The sequence below is a fragment of the Centroberyx gerrardi genome, chromosome 21 (genome assembly GCF_048128805.1).
Source record: "Centroberyx gerrardi isolate f3 chromosome 21, fCenGer3.hap1.cur.20231027, whole genome shotgun sequence".
NCBI classification, from domain to species: domain Eukaryota; kingdom Metazoa; phylum Chordata; class Actinopteri; order Beryciformes; family Berycidae; genus Centroberyx; species Centroberyx gerrardi.
Window position 1 is genome coordinate 16,744,573 of NC_136017.1, and position 21,654 is coordinate 16,766,226.

General features: G+C 39.2%; 2 protein-coding genes across 2 annotated transcripts in view; both read right to left on the bottom strand.

The window, feature by feature from the left end:
- Positions 1–21,654, bottom strand: part of LOC139913931 (ankyrin repeat domain-containing protein SOWAHC-like) — a 469,713-nt gene that overhangs the window by 410,992 nt on the left and 37,067 nt on the right. The gene's annotated exons all lie outside the window — the stretch shown is intronic.
- cd99 (CD99 molecule) lies at positions 1,175–17,295 on the bottom strand. The gene is made up of 15 exons (XM_078291074.1): positions 17,037–17,295; positions 13,195–13,227; positions 12,895–12,948; positions 11,583–11,618; positions 11,366–11,419; positions 11,125–11,157; positions 10,959–11,015; positions 10,758–10,796; positions 9,862–9,909; positions 9,319–9,405; positions 7,669–7,701; positions 7,221–7,244; positions 3,133–3,249; positions 2,942–2,995; positions 1,175–2,314 (listed from the first exon to the last, which is right to left on the bottom strand). Exons 1-15 carry the CDS (start codon positions 17,095–17,097, stop codon positions 2,286–2,288), a joined length of 759 nt encoding a protein of 252 aa, XP_078147200.1. The 5' UTR covers positions 17,098–17,295; the 3' UTR covers positions 1,175–2,285.

The following is a 21,654-nucleotide window of genomic DNA, read 5'->3' on the forward strand; positions in this document are numbered from 1 at the left end:
ACATCAACAGGATGAATTTGTGTCCAATCTGAAGTCACATCCCATCTGGATTGTATGGATTTTAAGGAAGAGAGTCGATCAGAGTTTGGTCATCTGGTTGCTCAACTGGTTATTCAACTAGATGAAAGGGAGCTTTGCCAAATATTGCGCAATAGGCAGGACCTTCACAGCCTGCCCTCTCATTCCACTGCTGATGGTAGGATCATATGTTAATCTTCCTGTTCTACAAATCAGCAGTGCAATAAAGAATCATTCCTCAGTAGTATTTTATAATACCCAATACTAGAATCCAATGTAAAACACTTGAATCAATAATAATGAAGCAGGTGATGGTAAAATGACAAAATCCTGATACACTGTACAACACCACTTTATTGAAAACATGTACTACAGTACACAAACTGCAAATCCACTCTTCTGAGAAAATGACACTGAGACAAAAACACAAGTAACATTCATCCAATCAACGAACATAATATACCCGGATAAAGTCTATGCTTGTAGAACTGAAATGGAGTAAAAAAAAAAAAAAATCTCCCAAAATACACTTCAAATTGAGATCATCATTGCAGATATTGAAGGAAAAAATCAAAGCACATTGCAGCATTCAGCAAAAACCAGCGGGGCATCTATACACATAACTCTTAAGTATTTACAGCTCACAAGGATGAGGGTAAAACTCATTTCAATATTTTTGCATCATAGCAGGAATTCTCCCACCATAATCCCTCACTGCAATAGTTTTGATTCTCTGACATTTTATGTGCTCGTTGCGGCTCCAATAAGATGATGATACACGGGCAAGACTGTGAGGCGATGGGGATGTGGCCAAGAGCAAAGTCACTGGTGATAACAGAGAATTATAATGAAAGAAATGCTGATGATCGTAATTGCAGGCGAAATTGCCCCATCTGCATCGCCTCAAAGTGTTGCCGATGTTTCATGGCTGCTGTTTTGCGATGGCAAGCAAAAAACATAGAAACAAAGAGATAAAATTGATAAAACGCACACATAAGCTTAGGATCAATCCCCAAATGAAATAATGCTGAGGACTATATATATGTTACATATGTATATAATGAAAAAGGATTGTACATACATGATCCTAAGCAATATTACTTACATATATACATATGTATATATGTATATACATATGTATATATACATATATACATATGTATATATGTATATGTATATATGTTAACACATACACTGAATGCACTAAATACTAGTGACATCTTCCTGATATTGAGTTACAGCTCCTTTTACACAATCCACATCTCAATAGTGTCAAAGCTTAAAACTCATCTGCTTCTCTTTATCTACATCTCCTCCTTTGTGATTGGTACAAATTTAATAGTGTCCCTAATATTGTGTACATTCAGTTTATGTATACATGTACTAACTTTCACCCTTTGCATTTGTTTAATATGGCAACTGCCCAGCTTCTTTTTTTAAGGCACATTACAATCAACATTTGATATGAAAAGCTGACTCCTTCTGTTGGATTTGCATCCAGTTACATGATGATTATATGAATATGGCAACTTACAACAAACAAATCTGTGTAGCAGGCTGCAGATAGGATTATATGGTTTAAGGCAGACTTTCGAGATGTGCATTTGAGATCTAAGGTGCTAAAAGGAAAATACATCTGATCTGGGCCAAACGCTATATGCAAATACTTTTTTATGGTTTGATTCGTCCTACTTAGGTGCCAGATGGGTGGGGTTTGCCACATAGGACGGTGCAGTGAGTGCCAGCAAGTTTACAAAATCACAGGAAAGTATCTTTACTGTGATTGTAACTTGACATGATCTAAACTGTCTGATGCAGTAAACCCCACCCACCTGGTACTCCAACTAGATTAAAATAAACGCAGTTATTTGCAGTTTCTATGCCATAAGAAAAACAAGAACAAAAATGAATGCATGTGTACAGTAGTGAAACATACCACAAAGCTGCAAAACGGCTGTCAGTTTAAATCGTCACAGAAGCTGTTCTGACAGTTATTTCAAATGTGCTAAACATGAACGCAAAAAAATATATGAACGCAACAAAATAAATGTAACAAACCTATACTATATTTTAAGTTTACATTTTTCAAGTTCGGGTCTAGTTGTATGCATGGTTTAAACAAAGCAGGAGGCAGCGAAACACCCAGAAAGGCTAATCTTTCTGAACAAAGATGACAAATGACAGTTATGTAGACTTCAGTTTTGTAAGCCAACTGATGGAAGAGGTCTCTAACATCTTGTTTCTCTGTGTGTGTATGGAGAAGACAACTAGGATGTCCTGAGCAGGTTGCTGAGAACTGTAATTAGAAAGAGCAGAACAATTAATCACATAAGTTTCAAGGGATTCATTCCAACATCGTATACATCCATTTTTTAAAAGGCAGCTGTTACTCTCAATACATTCAACAATATTCCCAAAAATATAGATGATTCCCTCCTCCAAAATGTTACTGGTTTACAGGCCTTGGGATAGCTTAACAATAACCCATTATATGTTTAATGTCTATGTATTGGGAGAGTATGATCTACTTTTTACTAAGGTTTTGCTACAAAACTCTTCCTTTATCATGATGAAGTTAAATATTAAGTAAGCAGATGGTGAACTATGGTGTATGCTAAAGTGTTAGCATGGAGCCTGCTATCACTCAAAATAGTGTACGCTAAAGTGTTAGCATGGAGCCTGCTATCACTCAACATATGCTAAAGTGTTAGCATGGAGCCCATGGACACATGGGTGATTTTGGTGTCTATGTTCTCATCACTCTCATCACGGGTAAATTGGCGGTCCAACCTCCCAAAAACTTGCTGTATTCCTTTAACATCTAATTGGCAATGAATCACAGCAGTGCAAGCAATAATACTTTTTCTACAGTAAACCAAGTCCCAGATAATGGCAAATCATCTTAATAGAGAAAGATACCTACCTTGAGGTTCAGAATGAGTGCCATGATGGCCCTTGCCACTCTCTGGGTCTACCCCTGAATAAAGGACATTTATATCATTTGGACTATTATATATCTCCTTGACAACATCGAGTGTGATAACAGTAAAATGCCAGTTTGAATATATTGTTATACAAGACATTGTATTAAATGATGAAGTCAAAGATACTGACCTCCTTGCAGCTTGAAGCAGAGCTTTTTCTTCTGGTAAGCAAAGTAACTGGACGCTGCACCCAGAAGAGCTACTCCTATCGCACCGGCAATTCCTGCAATCTGTCCAGATCCAGCTTCTGAGAAAATACAAAGTTTGTGTATGTTAAAAACAATTTGATATAAACATAATAATCAGTGTTCTCTATTTCCAAAACTGTGTCAAAAATTTGTCATTTTGTGGTTATTCCACAAGGTGGCAGTCAATAGCTTTTTATGACAGCCAGCATCAACTAACCAATAAGAGCCTGGAAAAAAACTGTAATGAAATGCTGAAGTTGTGTATTCTTGGATCTGCAGACAATACATTGGCAACACATACACATAATGTGCATTAACAACTTCAATGGAAACAATAGAAAATCTGTTAGTGGAATAACTAGGCTTGAACGGCATGAATAAAAGCGAACAAAGCAGCGGTAAAAGTGGAAGTCGAACACACCCAACCTCAAGGGCAGGGTGGGGCAGAGAGGCAGCAGACAAAAGGATCATGGCATTGAAACGCATTGGCTGCACGAACAAGCCTCACTGTTCTCCTGACATGCACAAACTGGGGTTTGGACTTAGAAGCCACACTGAGTCATGAGTGAGAGGTGTGTCTCGTGCTGGGGTAGCGTACGAAAATAGGGCGTTGCCTGTGAGGGGGGGTGGGGGGGTGGGGGTGGAGAAAAACACTGGATGCCAACCGAACATGACTTACTGCTGGAAAATGTTCAGCATGTGTACAGCACCGTCCAATTCCCACACACACATGCAAGATACTTAAAGCGGCGGTATAGAATCTGCCCGCCACACAGTGTAAATGCGTCATTTCAATCATGGATCATGAGATCATAAATCAAAACACATTGTGCACTCTGACCATCCCACAGGTTTTATTAAGACCATAGCAAACAGAAAACAAATCGATGCTGCAATTGAATCTCTATGACAATAAAATTACATCTTAAACAATACTTCCCAAGATTTTCTTACATTGCGATGTCAGCAGCATGGTAACAAAGGACCTTCACAACAAACTAAAAAAGACAGTTTTAAATAAAGAGAGCCCGCCAAAAATAAATATATTGCCAGTTACCAAAGAGTACAAAAGGGACAATTCATAATGTAGGAACTGCCAGGGGCGAAAGTCATCATCTGATCAAATATCTTAAGTAAGTTTCAGCTCATTCAAATTGAATGCGTTTGCTTAATGAGTAGAAACGGCTTGTGGTTTATGTTTGCACTTCAACACACAACGTGTTGGATTGGAGTGCTTTGAATGTTGGCTATGTGAAGAATGTGTGCTGACTACTGCTAACTGTGGCACCTCCAAGGTCTTTGGACTGACAGCTACAGCACAGACCTTGTAGCAGGAACCAGGCGTGTCACGACACAAGGCAATGAGAGAAAAAAACACACACTTTAACAGACCCCTTTCCGTCCACAAATATGAAGATAATAATTTCTCCACATATTAGACAAGTTTTAATAAAAAGGAATAGGAAAACAGCTTCTGCACACTTTATAGAAGCGAGTTTCTGAGTCTTTTACAGGAAAAGCATGATAAACCCCAAAGTATTCTGTAAAATTATTGATGCTTTGTGTCCACAATGGGAGATAGAATGTCCTGAAAACCATACTGGATGAATTATGTTTTGCCAGTGGAAAAACTGGCTCCCTCTGGCATATGACCAACTATGCAGCAGAAAACAGCCTGGAAAAATCCTGAACATACTCCTAAAATCTAAACATTAAATCTGACTGAGCAGATCTTTATTATTATCCAGTAACCAAGAGTCAAAGCAGTCTTTTCAGTAACTTATCATGTGTCATACAGTTCATTTCTTATCATATGTGTCATACAGTTTATTTCTTATCATGTGTGCTGTGCAATGATGAAGTGGTAAATAAACATGTGCGTAAACTCCAGTCAGCGATCGTCATAAGGCATCACAACTACCAACTTACCAAAATCAATCATATTTTCTGAAAATGCATGCGTTTCCCCCTTAAAGTACCGTAACTCAATACTACTAACTTTGATGTATACAATGAATTTACATCATGAAGATTTATGTCAGCTTGAAAAGGTGGGTAAACTCCATTCCACAAATAAAAAGGTGTGTTTAAGTGGGTTTATCCTCCACTACAACCTTAATGCTGTGCACTAAAAACAAATGAATGACTCACAGCACTTCATAAGCAAGAGGGATGGGTGGAGTGTGAAAGACGAAAGAAGGAATGCACACACCCAATTACAGGGTGTCTGATAAGTGTGGAACCACAGGGATAAGAGTAACAGCATATTCTTCTGATGAGCAGTTTTGATACTCCTTTAGGCTGTGATCAGATAGGGAGCTTTTTTCGCTAGTAACAGATTCTGGTTGCTATGCAACAAAAAGTTTGACAACAACTTGCAAGCTATTTAATTAGCATAAGCTAGCTAACCTGATGTAACAAAAAACATAGAAGATGAGGAACCCATTCTGTGGGCACATGATGTCCTCCTATAGGAGAACAGAGAGTTTTATCTTCTTGTCCAAGAGTTCTCCCTAGATGGAGCCTGACTTAAGCACTATTCTTGCACTGACATAATCATGGTGTGGCTAAAGTTGAGACATGTTCAACTTCACCCAAGGGTGTACCCCAAAACACGCTGCGTCCAAAATTTGAGTCACATAGTTTGGGGGCAGACACTGCAACCCAACCACTGAAAATGACTGAAAAAAGGCGTAGGCATGTTGACAAAAACATCTTATGTGATGTGAATGTGAATAGGAAGAGAAAACAGCTTCTGCACACTTTATTGAAGCAAGTTTCTGAGTCTTTTACAGGAAAAGCATCATAAACTCCAAAGTATTCTGTAAAATTATCGGTGCTTTGTGTTGACAGTGGGGGATAGAATGTCCTGAAAAACATATTGTGTCCAAAACGTGACTCACATAGTTTGGGGGCAGACACTGCAATCAAACCACTGAAAATGACTGAAAAAAGGCAGAGGCATGTTCAAAAAAGCGTCTCATGTGATCACAGCCTTCAAAAGTGAGTCATTTCCCTCTGATTCCAGACTTTTCGGACACCCGACTATATTTCTGAGGGTCTGTCCCAAGGCGTCTTCCAGAACACCTCGAACCAAACATTTGTAAACCGCCGGTCAGAGCGCTACCTCAGACCTGAGAACCAACCAGACTCTGTCAACGGGCGAGATCACTTCCTGAGAGACCCCCGAGGCTCATGGGAAAGCCTCCAGCAGTTCCATGGCCCTCTCTAACAGGGGTGCCAGCATTTGCTTAAAGTTGGATATCCAAAAATAGACTTCCTCTGGCATGTTAGCATTTAGCATCTTCAGGAATTGGGCCCACGGAAGGTCTAGATCTGCAACGACACACAATCGTAGCAGAGTTTTAGCCAGGGCAACCCGACCAAGAGTACCAACATGGCACAAAACTAACTAACCCCAAAATTAGATAAGGTGAAACTTTAATGATGGGGAAATTGGGTTGTTGCAGCAGCAAAATAATAATAGATTGGAAATGTAATTTAAAAAAAAAATGGAATATAAATACGAATATAGAAAATGGGGGGGTATTAAATCTAACGCAACCGTCAATTCCTAGGTGTCAAGAAGATATTATGTGGAAATGTGAATGGAAAGTATGATTTGTTTTGATACAAAAAGAGCTACAATGCTTGTAATACTTCTTGGGTGTCTTTAAAAGAGTCTGGTATAGAAAATACACGTATGTAATGTTAACAGTGACGGATATTAATGAGCTATTGGTGCTTTCAAAATGCGGATATGACAATGAGGACACAAGCATAAGAAGAAATCTGAAACGAAAAATCAACACAACATGTCTTGGTCTGTCAAGGCGAACAGAAGCAATCATAGCGCATGTAACACCGCAGCTTCCTCTGAGACAGGAAACAGGAAATTCCCAACAAGTGCTCCGGAAAATATCATTTCTACGGGGATAAATAACCATGGCCACCATAACGCTGACAAAGTCAAGACAAAAGACAGAATTTTCTCCCAAAACAGCACAGAAAAGAATAGAGTTGCATTTACCTTGAGGCGTATCACCAGCGCCACCTGTGAGGAATAACAAAGTGGAATTAACCTCTAATGTTGCAGCTGAAGGCAAGTCATTTGTTTATAGGGTTAAACCGATATGACACTGATATTTATGTATGGAAATTTTCAATATCTTTAATGATTTTATTATAAAATCCCAAGATTTTAGTATTTTACTTAGAACTTTATTCTTGTCAGGGTGGAAAAGCTGCTGAAACAGCATTTAGACCATCATGAGACATTAAAACTCTCCATTGAAAGCCAGAATAATGATAATAATGGTAATAGTGCTAATGCTAGTAAGTGCTCAAAATGAAGACCACATTTCCCATAAACCCCTTTGCTTCCTTTCCTCGTGGTTTAATGATATTACAATGTCTAACCCTAATTATTTATTTGAATAAACTAAAGCTAATACACAGAAAGTAGAATAAAACTGTACCATGTGGATCGTATCCAGGGTCCTGGGCATGGCCTAGATTCAAAACCAAACAGAGAAAAGCCAAGTGAGACACTTTGGAGGGTGATTTAACTCTTTTTTAACTTCTTTTCCAGCCTTCCTTCCTGCAAACAGCAAAAGCCCCGAGGACGACCAGCGCTGAAACTCCGTGTACGAATGTTGTGTGTTGGCTCTCTAAATAGAAATGGACAATAATAGATCAGCATTCGTGCCCCTCTGGTGTGCTTCCCCTTTAGTGTAGAAGTTAAGGGCTCTGTGTCCATACCATGATATACCGCTACTGAGTCATTTCATGTTTTGCTTTAAAGCATTTGTATAATCCCAGGGGAAAGGGTCTGTGCGAGGGCGGAAACACTGCCAGCGTAGTTGCAGTTTAATGACAGGTTACTCCAGTTCATATCCACCCCTCTGGTTCATGCGTACTATCATGCAGAATCAGATCTGAATAACAGGCATGTGGCTCTAATTACACTGGTAAGCTTAGGGGTTTTTCTTCTTTTCCCCGTTTTCTTTCTTCGGGAAAAGAACGAGTAATTACTTCCATGCTCTGACTCAGCGAGCGTATGGAGGGAGAGGAAGACAAAGAAAAGGTTTTGAATCTAAATAAGCTCCGTTTGAATTTGGCAACAGTGGGTGTTGTTTGTTTTCAAATGCTACCACCTTTGAGAAAACTCGTATTAACCGTGATTCCTTTAGTCATTTAACACTGAGAATGGGCTTTTTCAGTCTTCAGTTGATAGATGTAATTTCAGAATCTTAGAGAGAACACGACACAATAGGTTTTTTCTAGTTGTGCAACAGGGAAGAGGTCATGAAAAACCATGACAACCCATAACAAAACATAGTCGCCAACGTCTTGTGTATTTACTCAGCAGTGGTGGGGCAACACAACTACAAAACTGTCATCACTGCTAGATAAAATGAGGAAGAATACCATATACTGTAATATCACAATTACAAGTATTGTAATTTAATCCACTACCCCCAAAAAACATAAACAAGTACAGCTCTAATGTCTAAAACTAGTGCTTTTATCCTCATAAACTACGTTCACACTGCAGCCGAAAGTGTCCCAGTGATGGTTTCTAATCAGTGTGTACTCCCAATTCCCAAATTTGTCAGCATTGCCATGACAATAAGTAAATGTTATGTCATTCTCCTGAGATAAATGTCATAATTTTGGTGCCATGGCAACTTGGCTGAGCAGCGTTAGCATGGAGGACAACGAGACACAACAATGGAAAGAAAGACAAATACCGACTTGACGCGTCAATTCAATCAAAACTCAAAGGCACATACTGTAACAGAAATGTGTTCAAAACAAAAACGTCTGTTACTTTGTATCTTTTCGACATCACGGTCAATTCATATTGCTGTGGGATATAGGTGACATCCTAAAATAGATATGAACTGACATCCAAAAAAAATCAGATATGAGCAGCAATTCAGAATAGAGTATGAAGGCCTGTAGTGTGAACGTAGCTTTAACGTATCCAGGTGAGTTTTGGCCAAGCAACCTGCACTAACAAACAAAACTAGGACCGAAAATTGCAACAGCGGTGCTATCAAAACCAAAATCACCTTAACTACCACTTTTACAAAAAAATGAAAGGGGTGGTACTGATGTCCTACCTCCACCTCCTCCTGACTTGCCCCCATCAGGCTTGTAGTCCCCTCCGCCCACATCAAACAAGTCTTTGTCATCAAACGATCCCCCACCTTTAAGAAATGATCAATACAAGCTTGATTAAAGGATGAGTATGGTCAAATTCACAGACATTTTGTATACGTGTATGTTGGCTTTTCTCTAAATATATCATGGTTCAGGAATTGTTGCGATGGCAGTTTTGGCGCTATCTATCTATCAGCAAATTTAATGATTTCCCCTCCTGGCTCGTTTTCAGCCAGAACTTGCCAGTCTACCAGAAGGTGATTTCTCAGGTTTAACCCGTTTGTAATGGTGGCAGTAATATTCCTGTTGGCGCTAAAATGTCTCATCACAAGTACAGTACAGAGACCATATATTGGTTTACCTGCTGAACATAGATTACACCAAAATATTTCTGTAAATTAGATTCTCCACTGCATGACACTTCCGGTCCTGGATGGAATTAATATTTATGTAATCAAGAAGTAAAGAGACCAGAAATCAGTTTGAAACATTCGTAGACTTACCCCCTCCACTCGGGTTAACAGCGGGTTTGTCAGGTTGGGGATTGGGATCTGTGGGTAGAAAGACATGAAGTACGTCAATAAGCAGGTAAATGTAGTAAATGTAGTAAACAGCAGATGCATTAAGGTGACCTGAAGGCAGAGGGTCTGCAGGGAGCAAAATCACCAGTGGATTATAAAGTAAGAATGAATCACCCGAAACTGATTGTAAGCCAAAAGATAAGATGGACGGGCCAGAAACACATAAAAGCGGGAACCAGAGAAGAAGATGCAAGAGAACCCAGAACCAAACAAACCTGAATATACAGAGACTAAAGCAGAAACCCAACAGGAGAATCAATTGAGCAGATTTCAGTAGAGTGACATTAAAGTTAGGGTTAGACCAATACATAAGTTTGCCGGTATACCACGCTGATATTGGCTTATTATTAAAAATTGGATATCATCCATCTCTGATATGCTGGAGATGATTCAGCTTGTTGGATTATTGCAAAAATGATCAATACTAAACTGGCTGTCCATGGGCAGACCTTAACCTGAATTGATTCTTATGCAAAAATAAATGCATATGCATGAATATTTTATTTTTCACATTCTTATCCTGGGTTTCAGTGATGAGTTTTAGTGTCCCATGATGGTCTAAATGCTGTTTCAGAGGCTTTTCCACCCTGGCAAGAAGAAAATCCTGAAGGAAACACTGAAACCTTGTAATTTGTGGGGATATTTTTGGCATAGGTCAAATTTAAAGACAGTAAATAAACAAAATATCAGCTTCGTTCCAAAAATATTGGTATCGGACTTCAAAAATCTATACTGGTCAAACCCTAATTACCGTAGAATCCGTTCTAGTTTCATGCGAGAGACTATTTCCCAAGAGCACCTATCACTGACAACCTTACCTGGACCGAGAGCATCCTCTAGATCAAATCCAAAGCCATCTAGGAATGTAGAACATCAAAGAAATACACATCCTCTTTAAATTTGCCTTGACTCTCCAAATCTTTGTCATGTTTTTGCCTTCCTGTTGCCTTTGCCGGCAAACATCTAACTGTGGAATTCTGCTTCAATTAGCATTTAGTCATGTGCAGTGCTGTTCTTACCGCCGCCAGACGGCTTCTTTGGATCTGCTGGTGGACGAGCAGGACCTTTGGTGGGTCCTAAAAGATTGAAAGAGGCATTAGAGTGGGTGCAAGAAGTCCTACATGGATACAAAATGAAAGCATGAAAATTGAGTAAATTAAAACATATATCATTAAAATAAGGTACCAAAATCTAAGGCATCCAGAAGATCCAGCCCATCTGAGAACACAAAGAGAAAAACACTACTGAGGTTACTTTACATTACAGACATACTCTGTAAATCACAATCACTTCCAATCACAATTCACTTTTATCATTTACACAGTATTAGATTCACTAGTAAGCATATATAATACAAATATTTTTGCTGTGAATGACAGCTTACCGCCACCGCCACCACCGCCACCACCGCCACCACCGCCACCACCGGCACCACCGGCACCACCGGCAGCTGGTTTCTTAGGCTTCTCAGTCACTGGGTCTGACAGGGGAAATGGTTCATTTAGAGAGAGCGCAAACCATTGTTATAACATTTTGTTGTCAACGTCAGAACATTTTTTCCATGTTTTTTTTACTGATGTACAGTAGGTGTGATGTCATCACAGAAGAAAAACAATGGCTTAAACCTGAAAAATGTAATTTACCTGGTCCAAAAGCATCAGAAAGGTCTAGCTCATCACCTGGAAGGGGAAAGAAGAAGATGTGTAATTGCCCAAAAAGCCTTATTCACCTGAATCCTTAAGCTTAACAAACATTTTAATCCATTTTAGGTTTTGAGTGGAGTGATGGATTCAAAACACATCAATGAAAGACTGTGAGTTGGACTGTAATGTACATTCAGGTCATGTAGAGCATTCACGCACCAAATGAATTGGATTGAAAACGATTGCAAGTACATTGGCTTTCCAAACAGACCAGTATAGTACTTCATTTGAAGTCTGACATTGTTTTCATAGTTTGTGGGTTATCCCCACCGCAAATGCCCTCTTTAGCCTTGCATCTCGTATACGTATTTTCTTTAGTTATAATTTAGCTGGATTACATTTACACTTGACATTAAAATGTGTCTCCGGCATACACAGTGAACTTGAATTTTGCTTTTCCTCACAAAAACACAAATTGTATGAAGGTGAGTCAGGCTCAAAACATCTGAGAACATGCACAATAGATTATAACTTGTGTTTTGGGATTTTTGGTCCCAAATATGTAATACAAGCATGTGTAGGAAATGTTACCCAACTGTAACATTAAATGCTCACATTTATCCATGAGAGTAGCTTAGTTAACATCCATCCAGCTAGAGTTGCCTATTGTTGGTTTGTGTTAGCCTGGTTGTTGTCTAGCTAGTTCTCTAGCCTTGCTAGCTGGTTGGATTGATAGTAGCAAAAGAAACATCAATGTAGAAACGCTATTTTCATTATTTTATTTTTTTTATCACAGATCAAATAATGCCATTAATTTCAGAACCTTACTAACCTCAACATAGTCTACTGTATAACAACATTTATATAGATGTTGAACAATGTCCTCATGTACTTTTTACATTTCATGGGAAAGATCATAATAACAATGACAAGTAGCTCAGTAACTTTTAATTGAGCGATTTTTACACCAGTAATTTTACTTTGAAATATAAATGTAAGATTGCATTTTATAACATTTTAGCAAAATAACAGTACTTCTACTAGAGTAGGATATTTTGCACTTGAATACAGTTTTTCTTTTTTAAATATGACAACTCAGTATTTACAGCTCCACAAATCTGTGGTTACATCACCATGTGTGGAATCTGTCAAAGTTTTGACAACTAGGCCTATCCATCTAGCCAGGACACAACAAAACCATTTAGTACTGTTAACCTTGCAGTATGAAAGATAATTGAGCAACTCCAACTGTTGGATGTAATCATGGATGTTATTCTAGCTAGACTTGTGCGACAGGTGAAAAGATGCAAACCATTGGCTTTAGGTTTCTCCTGGGCCTTTGGGGCCTTCGGTGCATGTGTTGGATCTAGGGAACAAAGAAGAATGACCGGTGTTATTAACTGACAGCAAATTAACGAACATTTCACTTGAATTCATGTCTGCTTTACAATACTGCCGCTGTATATGGTAGGAATACTGTATGTCTGTAAGGCTAGGCGCAGATCCAGTTTGTGCTTATTTGCATCCTGCATATGGCCATCAACTATTAAGAAATATACAGTATATACAGTACAAAATGTCATACTTAGGATCTATTGAAGCAGTCACTCACCATTGAGACCAAGGGCATCTCCCAGGTCAAACTCTGCATGAGGAAGACATGAATACCGTTACAAAACAAAATCAATTGACCTGACGGACCAATGTGACAACATGAAAGTCTAAGAGGTTCCTTCACACGCACAGTAGTTCGTTTTTCAAGCTCAGCCGTACGTTTAGATCAATTTTGATTCTTAACTACTAGGGATGGGACGATATGCTTATCTCACGATTCGATACGCGATATGGGGTTCACGTTTCGATACAACCACGATACGATGTATTAAATAAAAGTTCAGTGACAACAAAGTCTGACTCTGCAGAATGATGTTTATTTCTGAGCCACAAATCTTTCTAGCAGTGGCATTGGCTCGCTAGAAAGTGGGCCTAAACAATTTAAAAATGTCATTACAAAGTGTAAATAATCCAATTTGGAAGGAGAGCTTGTTAAATTGTGATGGTCAAGCCGCCACATTTGTGATTACTACAGCAGAATAAAATGTAGCTAATATCGCGATTCATTTTTCTGCCCCACGGTACGTATCGTCACAATGTTGTATTGCGATATATTGAATTTCAATATATCGTCCCATCCCTATTAACTACTATTCATCCACTGCTTTCCATCAACCATTCATGCCTCTAACAACTGCAGCAAAACCACCGATCACATTACATTCTGTAGTGTTCCTACATAATGGAAATACACACACGTGCAGTGTTTGGGTTTTGCAGGGAGTCACGCTGTAAATTTGTTGGTTGCTAAGGCCTGCTGATACTTGGAGCAGCTTGGTTGGCATGAGTCACCACTGAAACTAGTGAGTGCTTTCCCCACAGAAAAGCATATGCCAACACTCTTTGCCCAGGAGGCTATAAAACTCTTCAAAGAAAAATGACCATGCTACAGTGGGCAGTATTGTGACATACAGACCCCATAATGTTCTACTTCAAATAGCAAAGGGACTGCTGATCTAGTCTGCACACTCACTTTCAGTTTATCTCCCACTGTAAAATATTGCGATATTCGCAAAAATATTGCGATATTCGCGAAATATCACAATGTTCTATATTATCCAGTATCGGCCCAAGCCTATTAAAAATTGGATATGGGTCATCCATCCCTTTTTTTTACTCTTCAAGGGTGTCAGTCTCTGAAGCCTGCCATGAAACCTGACTCACCCTGCTTCACAGAGCTGCTGACCCAAAAAAACTTTGTTTGTATGGGTTTCCATGGAGAGTCTTAGTGTTCCATGATGATCTAAATGCTGTTTCAGAGGCTTTTCCACCCTGACAAGAGTAAAATTCTGAAAAGATGTACTTTTTGGGAATGTTTTGACATGAAAATTGGCAAATTTTAAGATACTGATATCGGCACATAATATCGGCTATGAGTAGCAGTCTTGAAACTCACATATTGGCCCGGTGTAACCCTACTTCTTCAAACAGAGCGTGCCATCTCTGTCTTGCATGCCTGTGGTTGGCCCTACCAGTACTCAACCGCGTTTGTACAGGAAGTAAAGACAGCAGCCAGACAGGCAATGGGGAATATATTTAGAGTGTTACCAGCTAACAGAGCTCATAGACACGCTGCGTTGCCTTTGTCTGTTCATTTGCATTTTATCTGAAGCAAGCAAGACTATGATTTTACATGCCTTTTTGATTGCTGTGTCTATTGTACGGCCTTCTGTAGGCCTGTTGATTTAGCACATCCTGAATACTGTAAATTCACATATTTTTCTAATTTGCTATATTGATGGATATTGTACATGTATCAGGATTTTTATATATTTTCATATCGCACAGATTTTTCATTCAGTTTTTGTTCTGCTGCCATTATTCTGCACAACCTCCTACTGTAGTTCATTTTTATCCTACTTTTCATCCATGCATTTCTACTTAACAGGTTCTAGTGTTGAAATTGTCTGTTTTAACATGTTTAATACTCCCATATGCTATATTTGTATTCATACTGTACTTTTCTTTGCTGTATCCTATTGCTATTTTGCTGTTGCAATGACCCAAATCTCCCCACTGGGATCATTAAAGTCTCATTTTATCTTATGCTAATAACTAGAAGGGCACTCGGAGAGCGCAGACCTCCGCCAAGGTTCGTGCTATTATTGCTTGTTCGTGAGTCGGATCCGGATCCGCTCCAAAATTTAACGGGTTCTTCCTTGGCCCATGCTACACCCTTCCACGAAGTTTCATGAAAATCGGGCCAGTAGTTTTTCCGTAATCCTGCTAACAGACAAACAGACAAACAAACAAACGGCACCAAAAACATAACCTCCTTGGCGGAGGTAATAAGGAAGATGTAAAACAAGTTTACCTTGAACTACACCCTAAGGTGCTGAGGTGCTTTTACCATCTTCCCTCATCTCATCTCATCCCATCTAATCTCATCTCAATTCATCTAATCTCATCTCATCTCGACTGCATAATGTTGATGGTAGTGAAACTTTGGGTTGCTGCTTCCCCTTTAGCAGGAAAGTGGTTTCCTGTCAAGTTTTATTCCTGCATTTTGGCTGATTTTAAACCACATTTTGTCCACAGACGTGTGCTGATTTATATTCATGATGCTCTCTCATCATCACTGAGTGTTCTCCTGTCTTAGGTGAAGTGCATAGGCAGTGGATGATTATACTGCTCAGGGGCCCCTGGGCTAAACTTTTTATAGGCAAACCAAACCTACCTGAATTTCTACCCGAAAAATGTGAAAAACATCTTGTCTCAGGAATTTATCAGATGCACACATCACAAGCTGTTTTCACTTCAGGCAACTATTCCAGTGCAATAGAAAAGAAACCCTGCAAATCTTCTCTGATCACAGAAATCATGTGTTACATCTCAACAGTGATAAAAATAACTGATTTAATCAACCGGCACAAGTAATCCCAGAAGTACCACTACATAATCTCACTTGACCAAAGGCCTACAGCATAGCCTATATCAATTCTCTCTCCACAACACCCTTACCATGCCCATACCACACAGACAACAACTTTGGGGCCCCTGCGAGTCGGGCCCCAGCCTGGGCTACAGGCAAGGTAAGCCTATGTGCACAGAGGTAAACCTGGGCCCTTGCAAGTTTTGAGAAATCCTTCATTCAACGGGTCTCAGTTCAAGGAAGTAGCTCAGTTTCTGGGGGTCACAGATAGGGTCTCTAGGGTTCCTAGACTCACTTGAACATCAAATTGAAGTTATTTCGCAATGAATTTCAATGTCTGGTGTGGTGAAATTCAAGGACTCGAAATGGACATGTTTTGGACATGACATTGGTCAAAATTAGACACCATACAGGCCTCATTTTTTACGCTTGATCTTGTCAAGTCAAGAAATCATGGTGAAATTATTCATTTTATACAGTGTTTTCCTCAGGATGATCCTAGGACAGCGAGCTGAGACATATAGGTGAATTTGGGTGCTATATTTTACTAAAAGTAGGCTACTTTCAAGGCCATATTTTATTTTTTCTCATATCCATAGACTTTTTTGCCTGTCATGATGTAGGCCCACAGTAATGCACATAATGGAAAATGGGAATGGATTCATCAGGATGAGTTAACCTAGTTACTGACCAATTACAGAGGACTGCTGCAAATGATACATGAGTAAACTTTTCCAGTTCACAATCTTATTAGTCCAGACTGCAACATGTCCTAGGTTAGATAATATGCCCTCTAACTGCCAACTAACTTCACTAAGTTTTGTAAACTTAGCCTCATTAAGCCAGGCGTCACCTTAAAAGGCAGGGAAGCTTAAATACATACCGTAACCATGTAGTAATCATTATACAACCTACCGACCTCTAATAATAGTGTAAGAAGGGACACTTTAGCCCAACAGTAAGCTTACCTTGTGTTACTGTTTCAGTAACAAGGAATAGAAGTAAAACGATCCTCAAACAAAGCTTCATGTCGACTGTAATGTTCCACTTTTTTTTCGCAGCTAGCCTACTTTAGACAAAGTTATATCTACCCGACAAAAAAAGTAGTTGTAGTACTTTTAAGTAGTCTTGGCTACCTATGTTTTGTCATTTGTTTAAAGAGGCTATGTGCGGACACAGCGTTCTTGTGTGGACTGGGAATGAAGGCGAACCCAGTTTGGTGTCTTGTTACAGGTTGTTATGACTCAACTTTCCCTTTGAAAGCACAGACTGGGTGTGGCAGCGTTTGAGAGGGGCGTTAAATAAGTCATAAAAAAAATCCCAAATAAAGCATGCGTATTATCTCAGAAACATAAGTATTATTTTATACAGAAATGTAATGGAAGCTAAACCCAGGCTTAACTCACCTAAAGTTTAGCCACCATTTAATTTGTGGAACAAAGTTTAGCTAGCCGTTCTCTTGTATGGAGAGAACGTCAACTTCTCGCCGAACTCCGTTCAAAAATCTGGCAATTTAATCCATCCTTGCTTGTCGGCAAACGTATCCATCTGATAGAAAATGACATAAGACCTTTCTCAAATCATTAGGTTTCAACTTTTATAACTGGTGTGCCTGTTAGTATTATGCTATTTTGGTTATTCGCAATCGTCTTTCAGCAAAACCATAGCGGGGGGCGGTGGCGAGTAGTGTGAACCAATTATAAAAGTTGATATTGTATTGAAATAAGGTGCTGCTTGGTGCATCCAGTGTATGCCGAATTTACCAGGACACCCATATCATTAATAAAAGGTCTTAAAATGTATTCTACGAGGTATGCGCCTTTACCGACTAAGCAAGTAAGCCTTAACTGTTATATTTTTGAATGGTGTTTGGCGCAAGTGTCACGGAACGAGTTTTCCCACCTTTATAGCCCGACATAAATCTTTATTGCATACATTCATAATAAGCAGCATTACAGGTCATGTAGAGATGGGGTTTTTATGGGCAAAAACCATAAAATAGTGCTTTTCTGAAAATATAATTGATACCACTACAACTGTGATTATTGGATTCAGGGAAGTCAATGTTAACCTTTCTTTCTCATGCAAGACGTGCTGCGACTTTGAATTTTTCATGAAGCAAAGCAAGAGGCCAAAGAGCACAAGGGGCACAAACACACCTGAACTTCTGTAGATAAACCTGATTCCACATGAAAACAGTCAGTAGAGGAGTTGGCTGGTTTCATACCCACACCTCCAACAGGATCTGGGTTTTCACTGAGACGTTTGTGCCATCTAGTGTAGACAGTCTATTATTTTGAAAATCTTTTTATTTCTAATCATTGGCTCTGGCACAGGCCATTGGTTGACCCACTCCATGTGTCATCATATTCTTCTAAGTAATTGCTGTGGTTAGGATTTCATTGCTTGATGAAGATAATGATGATGATGATGATGATGATGATGATGATGATGATGATGCATCCCCATGCGTCTGGTATATGATTTACCACCAAATCTTCCATATTCACTACATTTCTGGGGAGCAACAACTGCTGATTATTATTGGATCAATGTGATAAATTATGAGTTGTAATCACCAAACTTGCTTAGAGGGAACACTGGTACTTAATGTGTTTATGATGTGACTTGTGTTTTTTTTTAGTTTTTTTTTTAGATGTGGCTTCCAAATACATTTCTGGTGTTTTTTATTTGATCTTTGCTCTTTGTTATAAAGATGAAAACTACAAGATCAAATACCTGACTGACGCCCATGGAGAAGGTGGATAAAGATGATGATGAGAAAAGGAAAGAAAGAAAGAAAGAAAGAAAGAAAGAAAGAAAGAAAGAAAGAAAAGAAAATGTCCTTAACTTGAATTCATGAATAATTGGTATGGTTAGATTATTATGGCTTGATGATGATGATGATGATGAGAAAGAAAGAAAGAAAGAAAGAAAGAAAGAAAGAAAGAAAGAAAGAAAGAAACAAGGAAGGAAAGAAAGACATATTTAACTTAAATTAATAAAATAACTTATTTTCATTTTTGTCAATATTAGTAATTGCTGCAGTTAGATCATCATTGCTTGATGATGATGATGATGACGATGATGATAATGAGGAGGAAAATGATAAGGAGGAAGATGAAGATGTTTTATGAGGATGAAAGAAAGAAAGCAAGAAAGAAAGCAAGAAAGATGTCTTTAACTTGAATTAATAATTGCTTATTATATTATATTGTTATAGATTATCATGGCTTGAGGATGATAAGGATGAAGAAAGAAAGAAAGAAAGAAAGAAACAAAAGCGCCTTTAACTTGAATCCAGGAATTCCCTCTTCTCATTTCTGTGTATGTGCTATAGCCTACGCTTTTTTTTTTTGCCAGAGCAATAAACGGCGCTTGTGCAGACGCTTTCTCCCAATTTGCCGCCGCTTCACGCCGCACACTGACCAGGCTGATGCGTGTCCAACTCCAATGCGGACGTCAGGGAGGACTTGGCGGCAGTGTGTGTGTGTGTGTGTGTGTGTGTGTGTGTGTGTGTGTGCGCGCGCGCGCGCGCACGTGCGTGCGTGTGTGCGCGCGTGTCCACAGCTTCATTGACAACAGCAGGGCATCTTTGACGGAGGATCCCCCCCCCTCCCCCCCGTCTGCCGAAATGCAGTCTTTCATCTCTCCGGTGTCCAAGGCGATCCTGGTGGCTCTGTTCATTTTTGCCATTCTGCTGATCCTCTATGTGATCCTGTGGTACATCTGTCGAGACGTGGACTGCGACCACGGCATCTGATCTGGGATGGACTTGATTCACTTGAAGCAGGCGAACAAGGAGACCCCGGCGAACAGGGTGACCCTCATCGGTGCGCACCTTAAGGTGACCCCCTACCCCCTACCCCCTATGCCCTCATTTCTTATTTTAACTGCAGTCACGCGATGCGAGGGCTGTATTTTTTAATAGTAGCTCTTGTTTTGGAAGTAGATTCCTATTCAACATGTTGCACGAACTGGGGCTGCCATCAGTTTCGGAAGGGGGAGGGGGTGGGGGGGATTTAGCAGAAAATAGCTGTCTTTGTGTGTTAAGTGGTAGTGTTGATATGATGTTATGGATATAATCTCGGCAAAATTTGACCGACGTCTATACACTGAATGTACAAAATATTAGGGACACTTATTCTTTTCATGAAGTCCATTGATGAGGTGAATCCAGATAAAAGCCAGTATCCCTTATTGATTTCCCTTATTAAATATATACCAATCACAAAGGAGGAGATGGAGATAAACAGAAGCAAATGAGTTAGAGAAGGAGTTTTAAGCTTTGAGACATTTGAGATGTTGATTGTGTAAAAGATACTGCAACTCAATATCAGGAAGATGTCCCTGATATTTAGTACAGTCAGTGTATATTCCAAAAAGGAGATGAAAACATGAACTGGTTGGAGACGGTAAATAAAAAAAGGTGATTAAACTATGACCTCCAGTCAAGCAATGACAAATAGAAAAATCTGTAATATTTTCAGAAAAGCATTGATTTACGCATATTTTTAAAGTCCCTATACACTTAATATGGTATATGAATTTAAGTCAGCCTAAAAAGGTGGATAAACTCTATTCCGCAAAAAAATTGTGGGGAAACTGAGTTTAGTTTGATGTTTTTGGAAAACGTGCAGGTAATGTGTTCATATTTGGATGTGTACATGGAAAATGCTCTCTTAAATTCTGTTGCAATATACCATAGATCAATTTTCATTGCAGTACACATGGAGAATGCTCTTTCTTTTCTCTTCTTTCTTTCTTTTTCTTTCTTTCATTGCATTCTGATAGGGTACTCTTCACATCCACCCAATTCTTATGATGAGGAGAGTAGAAAAATGATTAGAATCGGTGGGAAATATGTTCCATTTACTTCTAATAGATGTCTCCGCCTTGTTATAAGTCGACATTAGTAGCATTGTTCTCTTGTTCATACTTTGGCGTCTGATAATAAGCCAAATATTCTCATTGAAAAATTGGATACAGAAAAAGCAAGCTCCCAAAACATTCTGAAAACCTTAAAACAATTAGATTTCTGTTTGTATGTGTGTATTTATCAGATGTAGACACCATGTCTCATTTCCGGTATATACACTTGATGTTTCATGAAATCAGTAACGGGTAAAACTTTGAACTTCTCGTCTGTCTCTGTCTTTCTCCTCCCTGGATCTCCTCCTGCTGTCTATCAGTCTGAAGCCTCCTTGCCATCTGAACAGATCCATATGGTTGTGTTTGCAAATGTACCATGTACTGCAAATTTAAAGCTGCTCTAGGCAAATTTTTATGTAAAAATACACCCATCTTATCAGCTTAAATCACAAAGTGGGGTTGCAACAGAGAAGAGCGTCCCATCCCCACTAATTGAGACGCTGTAGATTTGCCTTATTTGCCCAAATTAAATTCGGGTGTCGGTATGATCAGTGGCAAGAAATCCAAAAGTGTCTCCTAAACAGCAGTGAGTGAGCACTACGTCCAGGGAAAGCTGGACTCACCAACGATGGATGAACCTCTGCACCACCTCCACCCCCTCCAGACACTAAGAAGAAGACATTTAGTGTACTGACGTCATGTTTCTGGGTAATG